The sequence below is a fragment of the Anas acuta genome, chromosome 2, assembly GCF_963932015.1.
Source record: "Anas acuta chromosome 2, bAnaAcu1.1, whole genome shotgun sequence".
Classification (NCBI taxonomy): Eukaryota; Metazoa; Chordata; class Aves; order Anseriformes; family Anatidae; genus Anas; species Anas acuta.
Window position 1 is genome coordinate 81,128,641 of NC_088980.1, and position 15,917 is coordinate 81,144,557.

Below are 15,917 nucleotides of genomic sequence, written 5' to 3' on the forward strand. Positions count from 1 at the left end.
TGAGGTGAGCTTTCCCCCTGCATCCCTCTGTGGAAGCAGCCACACTCTGGGGCCTTTGGCCACGGTTTCGGATCTACCCGCGTTTGCAAACCATACCTGAGTCTGGAAGCTGACTGTATTTTCCAATCACTGCGTCCAAGACCACGTAAGTTAGAGTAAGACAAAAATAAGAGAGAAAGGGAGAGAAAACAAGAACACACAGTCGTTATTTACGCAAAGGAAAAAGGAAAAGGTACTCCCCGCATGCCTCCCCCAGCTCCCACGCACTCCTTGCTGTGACATGACCGGCCCGATGCAACGTGCTGTTTGCAGCCAGAGGACTGAATGCTAATGAGACGGTGATAATAAACGCAGAGGCACGGCGTTTTTAAGGGACCCAGAATTACCGCTGGGCTTAACACAAAGGCCTCTTTGTTGTTAATGAAGGGGGAGAAGAGAAACTGCCCTCGTCCAGCAGCCCCGAGGGGATGGCCAACAGAGGCTGTGGTCTGAGAGCAAAACTCCCGGCATCAGCATCGTGGTGGCGGTGGGAGACCTCCGCTGCTCTGTGCTGGAGCACTTTTCTCTCTCTCTCTCCCCCCTCCTTCTCCAATTCTGATTTCATTAGCATAATTTGGGTGTAATTAGCAAAAGTGAAACACGTACGAGGCTGTAACAGACTTCACGCTCAGCAGGGTCACTGCTTCTCTCCAAACATTGTCTAGCTCTTTTGGGGAAGAAGGGGGGTATGGTCTAGAGGAGGAGGAAACAAGCTGCTCTGAATCTAAAGGCTGCCTTTCCCTCCTCTTTTCACAAAAAAATAGGGGAAGGAGAGCAGGGACAGCCCACAGGAACAGGGCATTTGGAGATGCCCCGTGCCAAGGTAGCAGAAAGCACCTAGGGCCCATGGCTGTTTCCAGATTGAGCACCTTTGCTCACAAAACTATCTAAACCCATCACGGAAAATGTTGTAGCAATTCTTACAGGGTGTTCCTCCTCACCATTTTGTTGTTGAAGAACTGAAAATGAATTTTATTGGCTCTGGTGTACTCAAAAATAACAAGATGACTTTGTTATTGTGACCCTGATGGACACCACCACCAGAACCTGGAGTTTTGGGACAACATGCACACACAGCGTGCACCTCTATGTGAATTGTCACAGCTTTTCAAAGGGCTGGGCATGAGATGGGGACGGGGGGCTTCTCTCCTCTCAGCTGGCACTGTTGGACATGGTAAATGTGCTCAAAGGAAATGTGAACATCTGTGCCAAGCTGGGAGCAAATGCATGCAACTCTGGAGCTTCTTCAGCGTCCTGAAAGAGATTCCCTGTTCCCCCCTCCCACTTCCACAAATAGTGCATACACTAAAGGTTAACTTCGTAAACACGTTCAGGAAACATGGTCTGTAAATATAGGCAACATTTGCTGGCTCAGGGCTACCCTGCAGCATGCGGGAATGTAAAATTTTTTCCATCCTCAATGCAAAAGGCCTCTCTCATTAAAGCTCTGAAATCATTTCTAAACTTAGAAATGGAAAACAGCAACAACCAGTGTTCTGGTGTTTGTCTCGTATCCAGTTTGTCCAGGAGCACGTCTCTCAATCCCCTTCCCCTTCCTTGGGGTGAGGTTTCACAGGACAGGGATCCGCTGGCAGTCAGCTACAAGTGTGGCAGGCACATCTCACCTTCCCTCTGCTTCCACGCCTCTCCGACCCGTCACACCCCATTTGCTCCAGCTTAAGTTAACTCTTGGAAATATGATTTAAAAAAAAAAAAAAAAAAAGGAAAGGGAACTTTTCTGTAACAGTTTTAATAGCTGAAGCAGCTCCATGTGCCAGAGAAATGCCACAATCCCTGAAGGAGGGGGTGGGACAGTCTTGCTTTTGGCAGGAACAACCTCTCTGAGAAGCTGTTACTTCATGAAATCGCATCTACACGTGAACATGGACCTTACATACATGCCCCAGTAAAAGCAGGGTGTGTGTTTCCACGCTATCCGCATATTTATTCTGAGTAGTGAGATGCTCAGAGCAAGCAGAGGACACATACCCATTGCTTTAACTTCTGCTTGTTTTAGAGGCTATTTGGGAAGCAGACTCAATGGGAAGGTTTTTACTTCCCAACCCCTCAGCTCTTTCCCCAGAGGGTATTTCACTGAAGGAAGAGTATTTTGTTTGTTTTTACATGACAGAACTAGAAGCAGCACCAACACTCAGCAAGCTCCGCCACTGGGACTCATCCAGAACACGATGATTCTTCTTAATGAATCTAAGGCAACAAGTGTTCGGGGAACCCTTCAAATGAATTCAGCTGCTTAAACTATGCAGGTGTACTTGTACTGGATGTCAAATTTGAGAAAGGGAAAGGAATAATATTCCTTGGTCCCTTGTCTTCAGTTTTCTTTGTGACCCCTGCAACCAACTGAAGCTGCACAACATTTTCCATGAATTCTCCAAGCATGTTAAAATCTACTCTCCCCTCCCATAAGAAAATAAAAAAAAGGGGGGGGGATGGCAACAAATTTTAATCCAAAACTTGATTCTCTTTTGATAGTGAATCATTCACTCTGAGAGAGCATAAACCTCTGTACCTTTCCTCCTGCAAGGAAGGATTTCAAAGGATTTCTGTAGGGGCACCTAATGATGTTCTACTATAACTGATAAAGGGGGGACAAAATACACCGTGACTGGCATTTCTGCTGTCATCTTCTACAGGATCATGTGGTACACAAACCAATCTCGTTCCCAGGCAGCTACTCTACCATGGACTTTTGTGATCATTTTATCCCTACACATCAAACTCAAGAGCCTCGTGTGGTCCTGAAGAGCTCCCGTCTCCAACTTACAGTTGAGAAGGCCCAGCTGCAGAAGCGATGCCAGAGCTGTCAGGATCATGAAGAGCAGGAGTCCTCCTCTCCTCCCCAAAAACCCAACCACTGGGCACATGGCCAGGCAGGATGCCAAGGCGATCCCCGCCATGGTATAGTAGTCCGCATAGAAGTTGTGGGTGATCGTCATCTTCGCCTCGTGCCCCATCATGCTTTTTGCAAAACAGTGGTGTATGCCGTAACCAGTCAGCCTAGGGAAAGAGGAAAGGGCAAGAGGAAACTGCTGAAAAGGTTGACACATACTGCGACGTAGTTCAAGGTAGAAACACGTAAATGTGGGAAGCATTTCTGCTGTAGGAATACAACGCCTGGTGCAAAAAGACACTCATCTCAAATTAGACTTCCAGGTGCTACTGTAAAAAATAAGCAATGAATAATAATAATAATAAAAGCCCTATTCAACCAGAGATTTGCAGTCTACTGACTTCATTTGCACAGCCTTTGCTCAGTATATGAGCAGTTTTACAAGGACTCTCAGTGTGAGACTGGTTTTCCCAACATATTTTGGAGCTCCTCTTTCTCAACAAGGGCATTGCGCTGCTCCCAATACATCCACTGATGGCAATAACCAACCTGTGAGCTCAGACAGCAACACACAGCACAATGCTAATATCTCTTCCAGGAAGACCCTCCTGACCATGGCATTTGGTCATACTGAGAATTGAATCTCACTGCCCAAATTAGCCTGTTAAAACTGAAAATTCCTTAGAAACGTGTATTTGAAGACACATGTCATGCTGCAACAATTAGTACTATTACAAAACAAGAAACCCTAATTCAATCTACATATTTATGCCTCCCTACAGACCAATGCCTCCCCTTCTTTTAAAAGTTTCTTCATGATGCCTAACATTCAGACCATACAAACCTGCTACAAGCTCACATCAAACTAACTGTACCTCACAAAGCTGCAGCTGTAGACCCAGGTCCCCAAAAATGCACGGCAGGTGCATTACATCAATACATCTCTATCCTCCTGACCATCAGGAATTTGAAGCACTTGGCAGTTTAAGCTGGGTATTAACGTAAGCACAGAAACAATTGGGAAATACACAGCCACTGAGTGTATGTATGGCAGCACAGTGCTGAGGAATTTCTCTGGCAGTCTTGTGAATCAATGCCATAGTTCTAGAATACCCCCACCAATATCAAACACTTCCCCCTAAAAAAAAATAGAAGAAAAAAAAAAAAAAAGCAATAGCACAAGTACTTGCTGTTACACAAAAATGTCATTTGCTTTGGATACCTGGATTATAACTGACTCCTCCTCCAAGTGAGAGGAGGACTGAGTGACCGGAGTGCATCTTCTCTTTTGTACATGAAAACAGCCTTGCTGAAGTTATTTAGGCCATGACCAACAAGCCAAATTAATGTATCATCTGTGCTTGCTCGCCTGCCTGCTTGCCCTTGAACCAGTCAATTATCTTGGTTTTCCTAGCAGGTCAGAACATTTGCTTTTAAAACTAAATACATTTATCTCCCTCGATGTCTCATCACTCCCTGTGAAAAGTTCCTTCTCCGTGCTCCACGCTGCAAAAATTCAGCACAGCTCCAGGCTAGAGGAACAACAAAATTAAATAGTCTTTGTTTTTTTTTTCTACCCCATAAAGACAACACTGAAAGCTATTTTCTTCAACACATATCTGCTTCACACTGTTTGGATGGCAAACAGCCTCCACATGCTATTGCCAGAAGTCACTCCGTGGGCTGCCTAGTGCTGGGTTAGGGAATTTCCAAACAGGCATTATTAGAAAGGGTGAGGGAGAAGGGGAGAATTCCCCCATATTTCACAAACAGAGTTAATGCTGGCTATTAAAACAGCCTAAGACAAAAACATTGCTTCAGGACAAAGCCCAATGCTTGGAAAGACACACGGTGCTACTGCCTGAAACAGCCACAATTTCCTCCATTTATCAGAGACCCTGAAAAATTTATAGTTTTAAGGGTCCCATATTGGGAAAAAGAGGTGGCCCCCATCACTTCCCATTGCTGCTCTCGGTTCAGAACCCCCCCCAGACACTTACGAGTTCACACACAGTACCACAATGTTTTTCCACAGGTTCCTGGTCCCCACCACCTTGACAATGCAGACTTTCTTTGGTCTCCTGGCAATCTCCTTTTCCAGCTCTGAAACAAAATAAGCCGAAATTAGTCTTTTGGAGGGGACAAAGAGAAGGAACAGTTTAGCCTGTGAACTACAGATATTCTCAGGGATGTTGTGGAGAGCAGGACACTTCTGATTACACTAACATGAGCTATTAAGGAAGCTAAACAACCTGCCTGAAGTCCACTCCAGGTTTCCCTCTTCTTCCAAGCTTCCTGCAGCAACCACCTCCTCGGGGCTCAAGAGCTGCCCAGGAGTTCCCTCAGATATCACACCTTCCTCCAAGCCAAAACATTGATGTAAGAAGGAGGCAGTGGGGAATTTAATCCCAGCAAGCATGATGCAAAACATCCTGAAGAGCTTCAGGGCTCTGCTGACTTCCATCGCGTTTCTGCAATACTCATCTGAAAAGCCACTGGAAAGGACTGGAAGTCAAACCCAGTTTGTGTGGGAATCATCTGAGGTGTTTTTTTTCCTGAAACCTGGATTTAAACAAGGAGGCTAAAGCCTGCTTCCCAAATATCACCAGCTTAGAGGCTGAGCGTGAAGGCACGCTGACTGAACCACTGCTCCCAAGCTGTGGGATCGGTGGGACAGCCATAGGGGCACGAAGCCCGCTGCAAGAGGAAGAAGCTGGAGCTATAAAGCAGCATCACAAAACCGATGCCTTTGAGGAATGCAAACTAGGGATGTTTTTAGGGCAAAGGCTTATACTGCTGCTTTCTGGACTGTTCCGAGGTGGCAGCAGGGCTCTGTTTTGCACCCTGCATCCGTTCCCTCTGTGTGCCAGCAATTAGCCCCGTGTCCTCAGCTGCCTGCCCTGGCCTCTGCTTTACTCCAAGCATCAGTGATCCCTTTAACAGACGCAAGATGGGGGAAAAAAGGCAAATAAAAGCAAGCCACTGGGGGAAAATGAGATAAATCAGCCCTGATTTACAAACAAAACAAAAAAACATACTTGCTGTTATTGGAAAGCAGTATCATAAAAATAATAAACCAAAGAAATACTATTTAGATGCAAACACTTGTCCTGTTTGCTGCTCACAGGTCACTCCTGGTCGCCTATCTGGAGTAACTACAGGGAATATTTTTGAGAAAAGGAATGAAGGGTATTTTACATTAATGATTGTACTTAAGCAGCGTATTACCCGACTGGTCGGCTTGCTACCTAGTAATATCCCTTCTCCCCAGCATCCGTGCAGTGTGAGGCCCACAAAATCATAAAAGCAGAGCTGCAGCAAAAGAGGAAATTGGTCAAATTAATGTTTGCACTACAGGAGCACTCAGCAGGCTCAGCAACGGATCGTGGCTATATTAAAGAAAAGAAAAAAGCAATAAAAATGATGGTACCTAATCTCAAAGAGCAAGGTCAAAATGATTTTTGTAGCAAGATTTTGGAAAGGATTAAGTGGGAACAAACTAATTCAGAAAAACAACAGCAGACAGATAAAACAGAGTTGTAAAGTCTATAATTGAGCCCCAGCCAAGCCTTCTGCAGTGAAAAAGTCACACAAAGCAGTAGGAAAAGCACAAGGTTTTGAAAAGCTTTCCGGAGAATGACTGCTTATTAATTCAGCTCAAGAGAAACAATGAAAATCACTGCCCAAACAACATATTTTACAGGCTTCATATGGACATAAGGGTTCGCTCTCAAACTGTTTAAATATGACCATCTCTGGACTTCTGAAGTAAAACATCTCACCAGAAGGCTTCAGCTGATGCCATGTTCTTAGAACTTTCTCATTTTGGGTGTTTCTCAGAGTCATTTTTATTAGAGTCATGAGTTTTATCAGAGTCACGAGTTTTCCCCATTTCTCAGAGTCATTTTTATTTACTTATTTAGGAGAGGAAGAAGTGGATTTTATTGTCAGTGTGCTTTTTTGAGCCACAACTTAGTTAAATGAAATTAAGAGAAGCAACACTTTAATTAGCTACCCTTCCTTTAGGAGACAAATACTACTTTACCCTCCACTTCTGCTTTGTTCACACATTAGCAGTTGCTACAATCCCTATATCCTATATTTACCATCACATATCCTTCTCACGTGCACTTAAGCCCCCTTTTATAAATCAGTCCTTCCAAACTAATTCCTGTTACTGTTTTTCACCAGCTGCTGTTCTACCCTTACACAACAGATAGCCCGTGTATAACTCGAACCAGCAGACACGTCCCCTGGTTCAGCAGGATCCTACAGGAGGGAATTGTACCCCTTATCTACCCCTCCTCAGGCAGCAGTGAACCCTTGCCTCCACCATGTCAGGGGTTACACTCTACGAGTACATAGTATTATGATATGAAGTCTCCCAAGAGATTCCAGATGTAGTTGCATTACAAGGATTTTATTTTATTTATTTATATATGTTTTCTATGTATAATATGTATATAAAGCATATATATTATACAGCTTCCAACTTTACACCAAAGAATGGAAATAGCACCTGCCTTTACTGAGAGCCTTTTGGCTCTACCAGTTATCTTCCCTCGCCCCCCCTTTAATTTGTTAAAAATTCCAAATCCAGGCATAAGTCACTTGCTTCAGATGAGGCACTCCCTAAGTCTCCAAATTCCTAAATCTCCCTGATGACCTTCTCCATCCTTTATTTCTATATACACAGCAGTCAGATGCTCTGAAAACAAACAAACAAACCCACACCAAAATCAATCACTTTCAGTCAATCATTTACAGTAATCAAAATATTCAGATGGCAGCAAATAAGGTATGTGACGTGGGAAGAAAAACACCACCTCATCAGCTACAGCCCTGGCTCTTGTTTCAGCTGCCTGCTGTCTTTGGGGTAGCTGGCTTTTTGTGGAAGGACCTGCACTGCCTGACTGCAAGGGGCTGTCTGGAAAGCAGCAGCCAAGCCTCGGCAGTTCCTCAGCTGTCTGAATGCCACAGGTCAATGCTAAGATCTTAAAAGAGAAGTCAAGCCGATGCCCATCAGAAAATCACGTGGCAGCAAACTCTGTCAGTTACTGGAATAACACCAGGAAAATTCCCCCTCCCCGAACCTATTTGAATTTGCACTGAAGTCACCAGTTCGGAGGGAATTTGCATTAAACATTTTGGTTCTGACCGATTTACCAGAAGGGTGAGTGTGGAAAATAAAAAAAACATTTTTACCCATGTTCTCAGAGGCCCGTTATGAGTTTTCCCATACTCCAGAGCCCACACACACTCTAGGCTTCCTATTCAGGGACTCAGTAGGAGAACTGTCAACAAGCAAACTCTTCATGTCTCAGTGGAAATTAAAGCTATTCTCCGGGACATTGTGAATGTCTCACTGGGAGGGAAACCCCATCAGCTTCCAGCTCCCAACGCTGCTGGATTCTCGTGGGATCCAGTCTGCATTTCAGAACCACGGCTTTCAAAATCATAAAGTATCTCAAGGCTTCAGATGAAGCTACCCATCCCTGCATCACTTGGCAAAAGAGACAAAGCTCGAAACAACCCTCCGAAAAAGGATGTCCAAAGTGACAAGTGTCCCGCGGTGATGGACTTCTGCTGGATTTTTCTGGCTGCTGAGCATTACTGCCAGGAGCTCTTTGAACATGAAAAGAGGCACTGTCAAGCCCCGGAGCACAACAGCTCTGCAGCAGGAGACGGACAGGGCTGAAATGCAGAGCTGAAGCAACCTGCTCACAGGCACGCTGAGCTACTGATGCACAGCTCTATTGATAACTTCCAGGATTTCTGTCTCTGTGAATTCCCTTTGTGCTCAGTTGTATCATCGAGGGCTAATAGCCTTGTATATATATATTTATTTATTATATATTTTTTTTTAAAGCTTAATGTTGAAGGAAAATTGAAGGCTATCAGCTCACATACAGAAATTGTTGGTGGCTGAAGAGCTGACTGATGGGCAGACGGCAGTAAGAGGCAGAAGAATGGAAATCACAGCAGGATGGCAGGAGGTTCTGGTAGGGTGACTTGTCTTGTTCTCAAAAAATAAATAAATCTGGTTTAATAACCTCACTAGGGAGTTTGGCACAAAGCTCAGGAATGTGTCAGGGAAGTTTGCTAGTGACACTGAGGCACGACCAGCAGGACAGCATGGAAATGGGACAACAGAGAGAACTGGATGAGCCTGAGATCATATGTGGCAAATGCAAGTTGAAAATGCAAAATACAACTCAGCAAATCAAGAGAAATGCTTCTGCTGGAAGAAAAGCTTTTAACAAAAATTGGGGTGCAGCTGGCCATGTGCTACTTGATCACCAACAACTACAAGGCACCAGTCTGTTGTGTTCATGAAGTATTTTCAATTCAGACAATGAAACGGAAGGGATGCAGTTTGCAGATGACACCAAGCTAGGTGCGTGTGTCGATCTGCTCGAGGGTAGGAAGGCTCTGCAGGAGGATCTGGATAGGCTGCACCGATGGGCTGAGGTCAACTATATGAAGTTCAACAAGGCCAAGTGCCGGGTCCTGCACCTGGGGTGCAATAACCCCAAGCAGAGCTACAGGCTGGGAGATGAGTGGTTGGAGAGCTGCCAGGCAGAGAAGGACCTGGGAGTGATGGTGGACAGTCGGCTGAATATGAGCCAGCAGTGTGCTCAGGTGGCCAAGAAGGCCAACGGCATCCTGGCTTGTATCAGAAACACTGTGACCAGCAGGGCTAGGGAGGTGATCGTCCCCCTGTACTCGGCTCTGGTGAGGCCGCACCTCGAGTACTGTGTTCAGTTTTGGGCCCCTCGCTACAAGAAGGACATCGAGGTGCTTGAGCGGGTCCAAAGAAGGGCGACGAAGCTGGTGAGGGGCCTGGAGAGCAAGTCCTATGAGGAGCGGCTGAAGGAGCTGGGCTTGTTCAGCCTAGAGAAGAGGAGGCTCAGGGGCGACCTTATTGCTCTGTATAAGTACATTAAAGGAGGCTGTAGCGAGGTGGGGGTTGGCCTGTTCTCCCATGTGCCTGGTGACAGGACGAGGGGGAATGGGCTAAAGTTATGCCAGGGGAGTTTTAGGTTAGATGTTAGGAAGAATTTCTTTACTGAAAGGGTTGTTAGGCACTGGAACGGGCTGCCCAGGGAGGTGGTGGAGTCACCATCCCTGGAAGTCTTCAAAAGACGTTTAGATGTAGAACTTAGGGATATGGTTTAGTGGGGACTGTTAGTGTTAGGTTAGAGGTTGGACTCGATGATCTTGAGGTCTCTTCCAACCTAGAGATTCTGTGATTCTGTGATTCTGTGGATTTTTTTTACAATTCTGCTCATCACTCTTTGAGAAACTAAAGGTATCAAACTAGAGGAAATGGAGAACTTTAGCACAGTGAAGGAACAGGGCCTGCTAACGCAGTATGGGAAAAGAGAATTAATACAAAGACAGTTGCAGAACAGGAGCAAGTGGGAAGGGAAAAAAGACAGAGAACCTGGACAGCTACAGTACATTTGAACTGAATGCTAAAAGGTACCCTAGCACAAGAGTGATTTGGATTAGGGAATGGCTTTCCAACAAAAACATAGGACAAAAATGCTAACAACATGTAAGATGGAGGTCATTTCATCAGAACAACCAGGTAACTCAGTGAACACAATCTCAAAGGACTGGTTGCAACCATTTGTTTCAATCCTGTATTTCTAATTACACTCAAAAACAGATGGGAAAAATCCAGTCATAAGGTTGCCACTGCAATCTCCAGTCGCTCACATACATTATAACATAGCACTTCATTAGATGGCCACGTAAGTCTTCCCTCCCAGAACGCTTGCTGCAGTCACCAAACGGGCAGCTATTAATGATGTCTCTACCGTTCTCATTCAACTAATGCCCCTCTGCCTTATTATCCAAACCACACAGTGAATGCAAAAATCATCGGTTTCCTCAGAGACATTCCTACAGTGCTGTCAGAGTATTCACGTGCTTCCTAAATATCACTGAAATCATCTCCGCTGCTTTCCTCAAAGATTATTCCTACTTTGCAAGGCAGGGAGATAAAGCGGAGAGGAACTGTGTCCAGAATGAGAAAAACCATGCAGTGATTTTAGGAGCATAGCCTGAGGAATGTGAGCTCTGGGTTGCCCAGAATCCTCTGCATGTAACACTCACTGTAGGTGTTGATATAAAAACTCCACTTTTCTGCAAAGCAAGCCCCAGAATTACATGCTAGAGACAGACACCGAAGAAGCCATGGTTGGTGACAACACTGGAAGAGACTGATTACAGGGAATTTTCCATCATTGTACAAAAACATCCCTGGTGGACACAGGGTACAGCTCTTCAGGAGGTATTCAGCTCCATTTCCCCAAGACTCTGCTCTTTCTTTCTGCAGCCCCTTGCCTCATTCACTACACACCTTCCAAATTCTGCAAGAAATGAGGAACAGACAAGAGCTTCATTTCCACAGCATCGTCCATGCTATGCACTGATTCGTCCATCCTATGCCCTGTGGAAAAAATAGGTTGTAATCATGCAATTAAAGGCTCTACAATCATGCCTTCACACCAGGAGGCCAAGCAAGGGTTCCCCAGGCAACCTGACTTTTTGCATCTCTCAAAGCATTACTTGTCAACATTTACATTTCTCTAACGTTACCAACATTAAAAAAAAAAAGAAGAAAAACCACCAAAGAATACCTCAAATGCCATCGTGTGGTACTGTATCTGGGCCATCACGTTTCAGATAGCTACACACGCATTACTGCTATCTGCTGCTACCTAGCTGAAGCCATAGAGGAAATCTTAGCAGAGAGCAAGCAAGCTGGGCAGCACAGAGAGTCAAGGCACACATTTTAGAGGTGGATTTCACAGGAGAAGGATGCCAAGACTGAATCCTTGGGCTTGACAGCTTCTGAAGGAAGGAGGAAGCAAATGGTCGCAGCGCCTTTGGTCTCCATGCTCTACCTCTCCTCTTTCCTTTATCCACAGCCATTAATCACCCCTGGTTTGTTGCCTCTGCCCAAACTATTTTTATGCTTTGCCCCCACAACTCTTTTCACTCTCTCCCTTATTTTGTCTCCATCACCAGTCCCTCTACTTGCTTTCCTCTTCCACTTGGTTCCCAAGGTCTCCTTCTCCTCGCTCCCCTCCATGCACGTGGGCTGTGAAAGTGCCAGAAGCACCAGGGTGTCCTGCAGCCCTCCACGCCCAGCTCCTCCTCAAAGTCAGTCAAGCTTAAAGAGAAGCTGACCACCACTGCTACTTTATTTTTATTTTTATTTTTTTTTAATTTTAGAGCATATTCGGCTTTTTCCAGCAGCAACAAAATGCAGAAACTTGGCACGGTGCTGCCTTCTTCTCCTGTCCCCTCCAAACGCTGCAGCTGTCAGACGTCACTGTTGTCCTCACCAGCGATATAGCCAGTGCATGCAGGAGCTCCTCTTCCATTTCTGTACATCTAGCCAGCAGAAGAGGACTCACCTTGGACAGTCTTATTCTTGTTGCTCACCATTAAAGGACCAAGAAATGGGATCCTATAAAGGAACACATCCAGCAGGTTTGCACGAAGTAGCATCGCATGGTGTTATGGGGCCAGGGAACTTGCTTTCTTTCTCTAGCTAGTACACCTGGCTCTTCACCCATCCCAGTCTTTGTTTTGAAACAGTAGTTGTAGCTGTGCCGATCTAAGGGCATGATCAAAGGCTTGTAGGGAGAGTTAATCTCTCCCATTATGGAAAGAGACTGACTCAGACATAAAGCCTTTTCACCCTTCCTTCTGTTATTTACTTAATGAAAAAAACAGCATGCAAGGGTGTAGATCCAAGCCTCATGATTGGGAAAAATAAAAATATGCTGCAAAACGAAATAGAAAACTAGCTTATGTACAAAATAAAAGTGATGGCAGCACATTGCTCAGAAGCAAGAAAGGTGAACAATTGTATTTTTTAAATTCAAATAAAATCCTCTGAAAACCACAGCTTTCTTAACTGCAACCAAGACATACACACACACACACACAATATTTGTTTCCACTGTATCCCTTCTGTCTCTCCACAAAGGGTTCTGCACTTTAAAATATTTGCATACATTTGGGTGCTTGATCTTTGCTGGCCACTCTTGTAATTATGTCAATATTATTCCTCCATGCTGTAAAAATATTTTGGTGCCTCCTTCCACTGACTGGCTCTACCTTATATCCTCTGTGTCCACAGGAGTGTCCTGGTTTGTGTTTTCACCTAGAGCTGAGCAGAAAGGTGGTTTTGTTATTCCACCCAGTCGAGCAGTCATTTTTTCTGCTAAGGAACATCTGAAACATCACTGACCAAAGGTGAAGACGAGGAAAAAACACACCATGGTAGGCTTCTACGGGAGCATCACACCTGACACCTAGATAATTGCTGCTATGGTTTCCCAAGCTGTGCATTCCCAAAGGCACCCAAATAAAGCGATGGGCTAGATATGGGTAGAGCAGAGACCAGCTTGCAGCAGGTGATCTCTCCCAGCCAACAAACCAACCCTGAAAAAGGTGAAGGAAAAAACATACACCCTACCAAAATAACAAAAACCAGCTAATGTACAACACACCTTTAAAAAGGTGTCAGGACAGTTGGTGCTTTGGGATTTCCAATTTCCCTAAAAACTCTAAAGAGTAAACTCTCTCTGCTTCCTTAGCATTTACTTCACATTGCTAAAAATGACTGTCCTATAGCTACAACTGAAATGTGTTTGTTCCTTGCTTCACAGGAGAACAGGGAAGAGATGTGGAGGTTTTAGAAGAACCTGGCAGTGAAAAACCTCCACTAAATTAATATTATCAAAATATTTAATTTGTTCATGACTGAAGCTGACTCTTTTGGATAATGGGAATTGAATGTGTTTGACATAATTTGTCAACAAAACTTACTAAGCCTGTTTTATAAGCGACATTTCAATATGCAGTTGGATAACAATATTTATTTTGTTGTAAAAACGAATTTAAACTTCTGTCACTAAAGAAGGGCAAAGCGTTGCACCAGCTAGTAAAATTTTGAGACCTAGGAGTGTTTATAGATGCTTTAAAGAGATCAAATCAATACATCTACTTTTCTTAAGTGTTAAAGAAGAAAGTGCATCCGAATAAAACCAAAAATCTCCTCACCATGGCAAACTGTTCCTACCAAAAATCAAAAGATCTGCCAATTGCCCCAAATGTGAGCGTACAACTCCTGTAATGATCTGTGCCATAGCACACACTAATTTGACTGATACACGTGAGTAGAATTACGCTGAGGTTTCCAGTTGGAAGGGACTGTATGGGAGCAGCTTACTGCTTAGACACATCGAGTAACTCAGCCACACAAGGATGCTATGACTAATATTAGACGGCAACACATTGGGCCTTAACTAGAGTGAAACAGTTTCCAGCATTTTGGGATGGAAAGCAGAGAATAAAACTAATCACAAACAAACAAAAAACCTTCACTCAGATAGGAAAGTTCCACAAGGGATTCAAGCAGAAATAGATATCAGCATCAGGCTGAATAGCACCCTTTCTCACACATGAATACCAGCTTTTTGCCCATTCTCCGCTACAGCAATTATGTATATGCAACTACAACACACAAAAGCAGAAATATGCTTTCTTCTGCTTACAGACCCACCCAGAGACATATGATGTGCATTTTAATCATATTTTTCATTCAGAATTTCTGCTTTTCTCCTGTCCTCACTCAAACGATCAATGCTCCCATGCACCCAGAAGAATGCCCTTCCAAAATCTTTAGTTAAGTTCATTTCATCCATGTGATACTGCTTCGTTTTTCTCTCCCTACAAAACATAAAGCATTGCTCCAGAGCTGGGTTAGAAAAGCCTTACCATGTGGGGCTGCAGAGAGACTTTAAAAAAGACAAAGCCAAAAAGGAAAAAAAAAAAAAACAAAACCAACCTGACCTCACACCATAAAACAAATCCAGCATCAGCAAGGAGGCAGAACTGAGCACGTTCTGTATTACGTGTAGAAAGGCTGCAAAAGGTAACTTATGACATCTGCTATGTCTAAATATATTTGCAGGCAGAGAGTCCATAGCACCAAGATGTGTAATAACACTGGTTTCCACATGAAAGGGAGTCCCTCCTTAAACAGGAGTGTGCCCCTACCGTGAAACTGCTGGAAAAAGTAATCAGTCACAAGTAATAGTCATAAAACCATTTTGACACTTAGCATTCCTCCGTGGACAATATCATTATAAGTGGCTTAAATAAATCCCTCTAGCACTGAGTTGCATCTTTACAATTTCCCTTAAAGGAAACTCAGGTAATTATTTTTTTCCCCTTAAAAATACATTTTATTTTGTCTGTAAATTCAATACACTGCCTAGCTAAGAAAGGCCAAATTTAGAGCTGGTTAGACAGCTTGAGCTGTCTCCAAGTCCAATGGTGAGACATTTCATTGCCTCAGAAACAAGTTTTTTCCAAGATTGTTCATTTACTCTGGGAAAGATCTGCAAAAAAAAGAGACAGTGATGGAGATCACTGCATTAACAGCTGCTCTGTACCCTTGAGCTTTCCAGAGCTTTACCAGAAAAATGTCATTTACATTGCAGAGCCATGCTATGTTCGATGCAGATCCAGGAAACCCCTGACATACAATTCACCTGCAAACATGACAATTAACACAAGTCTGCCAACTGCACCAGAAATACCATACCATTGGCCTTTGTATCAATACCAAGATGAAACACAGACCCAAATTGGACTTTTCCCTAGTCCCATCAGTTTTTAAGCATGTTATTGATAAAGACTGCTTCATTCACAATGCACTGATTTTAACAGTGATGTTTTACCATTCTGGATGCAGTCTATCCCAGGGCTGATTGATACCTTTAGCAAGGACTGACCTGAGCTACTCCAGAGATTCTTGATAGCGAGTAATAGCTAAATGCAGAGAGCACAGCTGTGGGAGTGATGTACCTCTCCAGTTCCCGGAGTCATAGTAGGTAGGGTATGAAAAACTGCAAAAAACACCCTAATACATTTCCACTCTTTTCTGACTAGTAGGTAGCCTGATACAGACTGCAGGGGACACTGTAAAACG

General features: G+C 44.1%; 1 protein-coding gene across 3 annotated transcripts in view; it reads right to left on the bottom strand.

Moving 5' to 3' along the window:
- The window catches only part of SLC22A23 (solute carrier family 22 member 23), a 95,230-nt gene that overhangs the window by 8,838 nt on the left and 70,475 nt on the right, over positions 1-15,917 (bottom strand). For 2 of the 3 annotated variants that reach the window (XM_068670962.1, XM_068670963.1), the window contains 3 exons: positions 4,891-4,993; positions 2,825-3,057; positions 97-129 (listed from right to left, as the gene is read on the bottom strand). In XM_068670962.1, the coding sequence (XP_068527063.1) occupies positions 97-129; positions 2,825-3,057; positions 4,891-4,993 (369 nt within the window). Of the gene's footprint in view, positions 1-96; positions 130-2,824; positions 3,058-4,890; positions 4,994-11,238; positions 11,352-15,917 lie in introns of those variants that run through there. The other variant, XM_068670964.1, reaches the window with a different exon arrangement.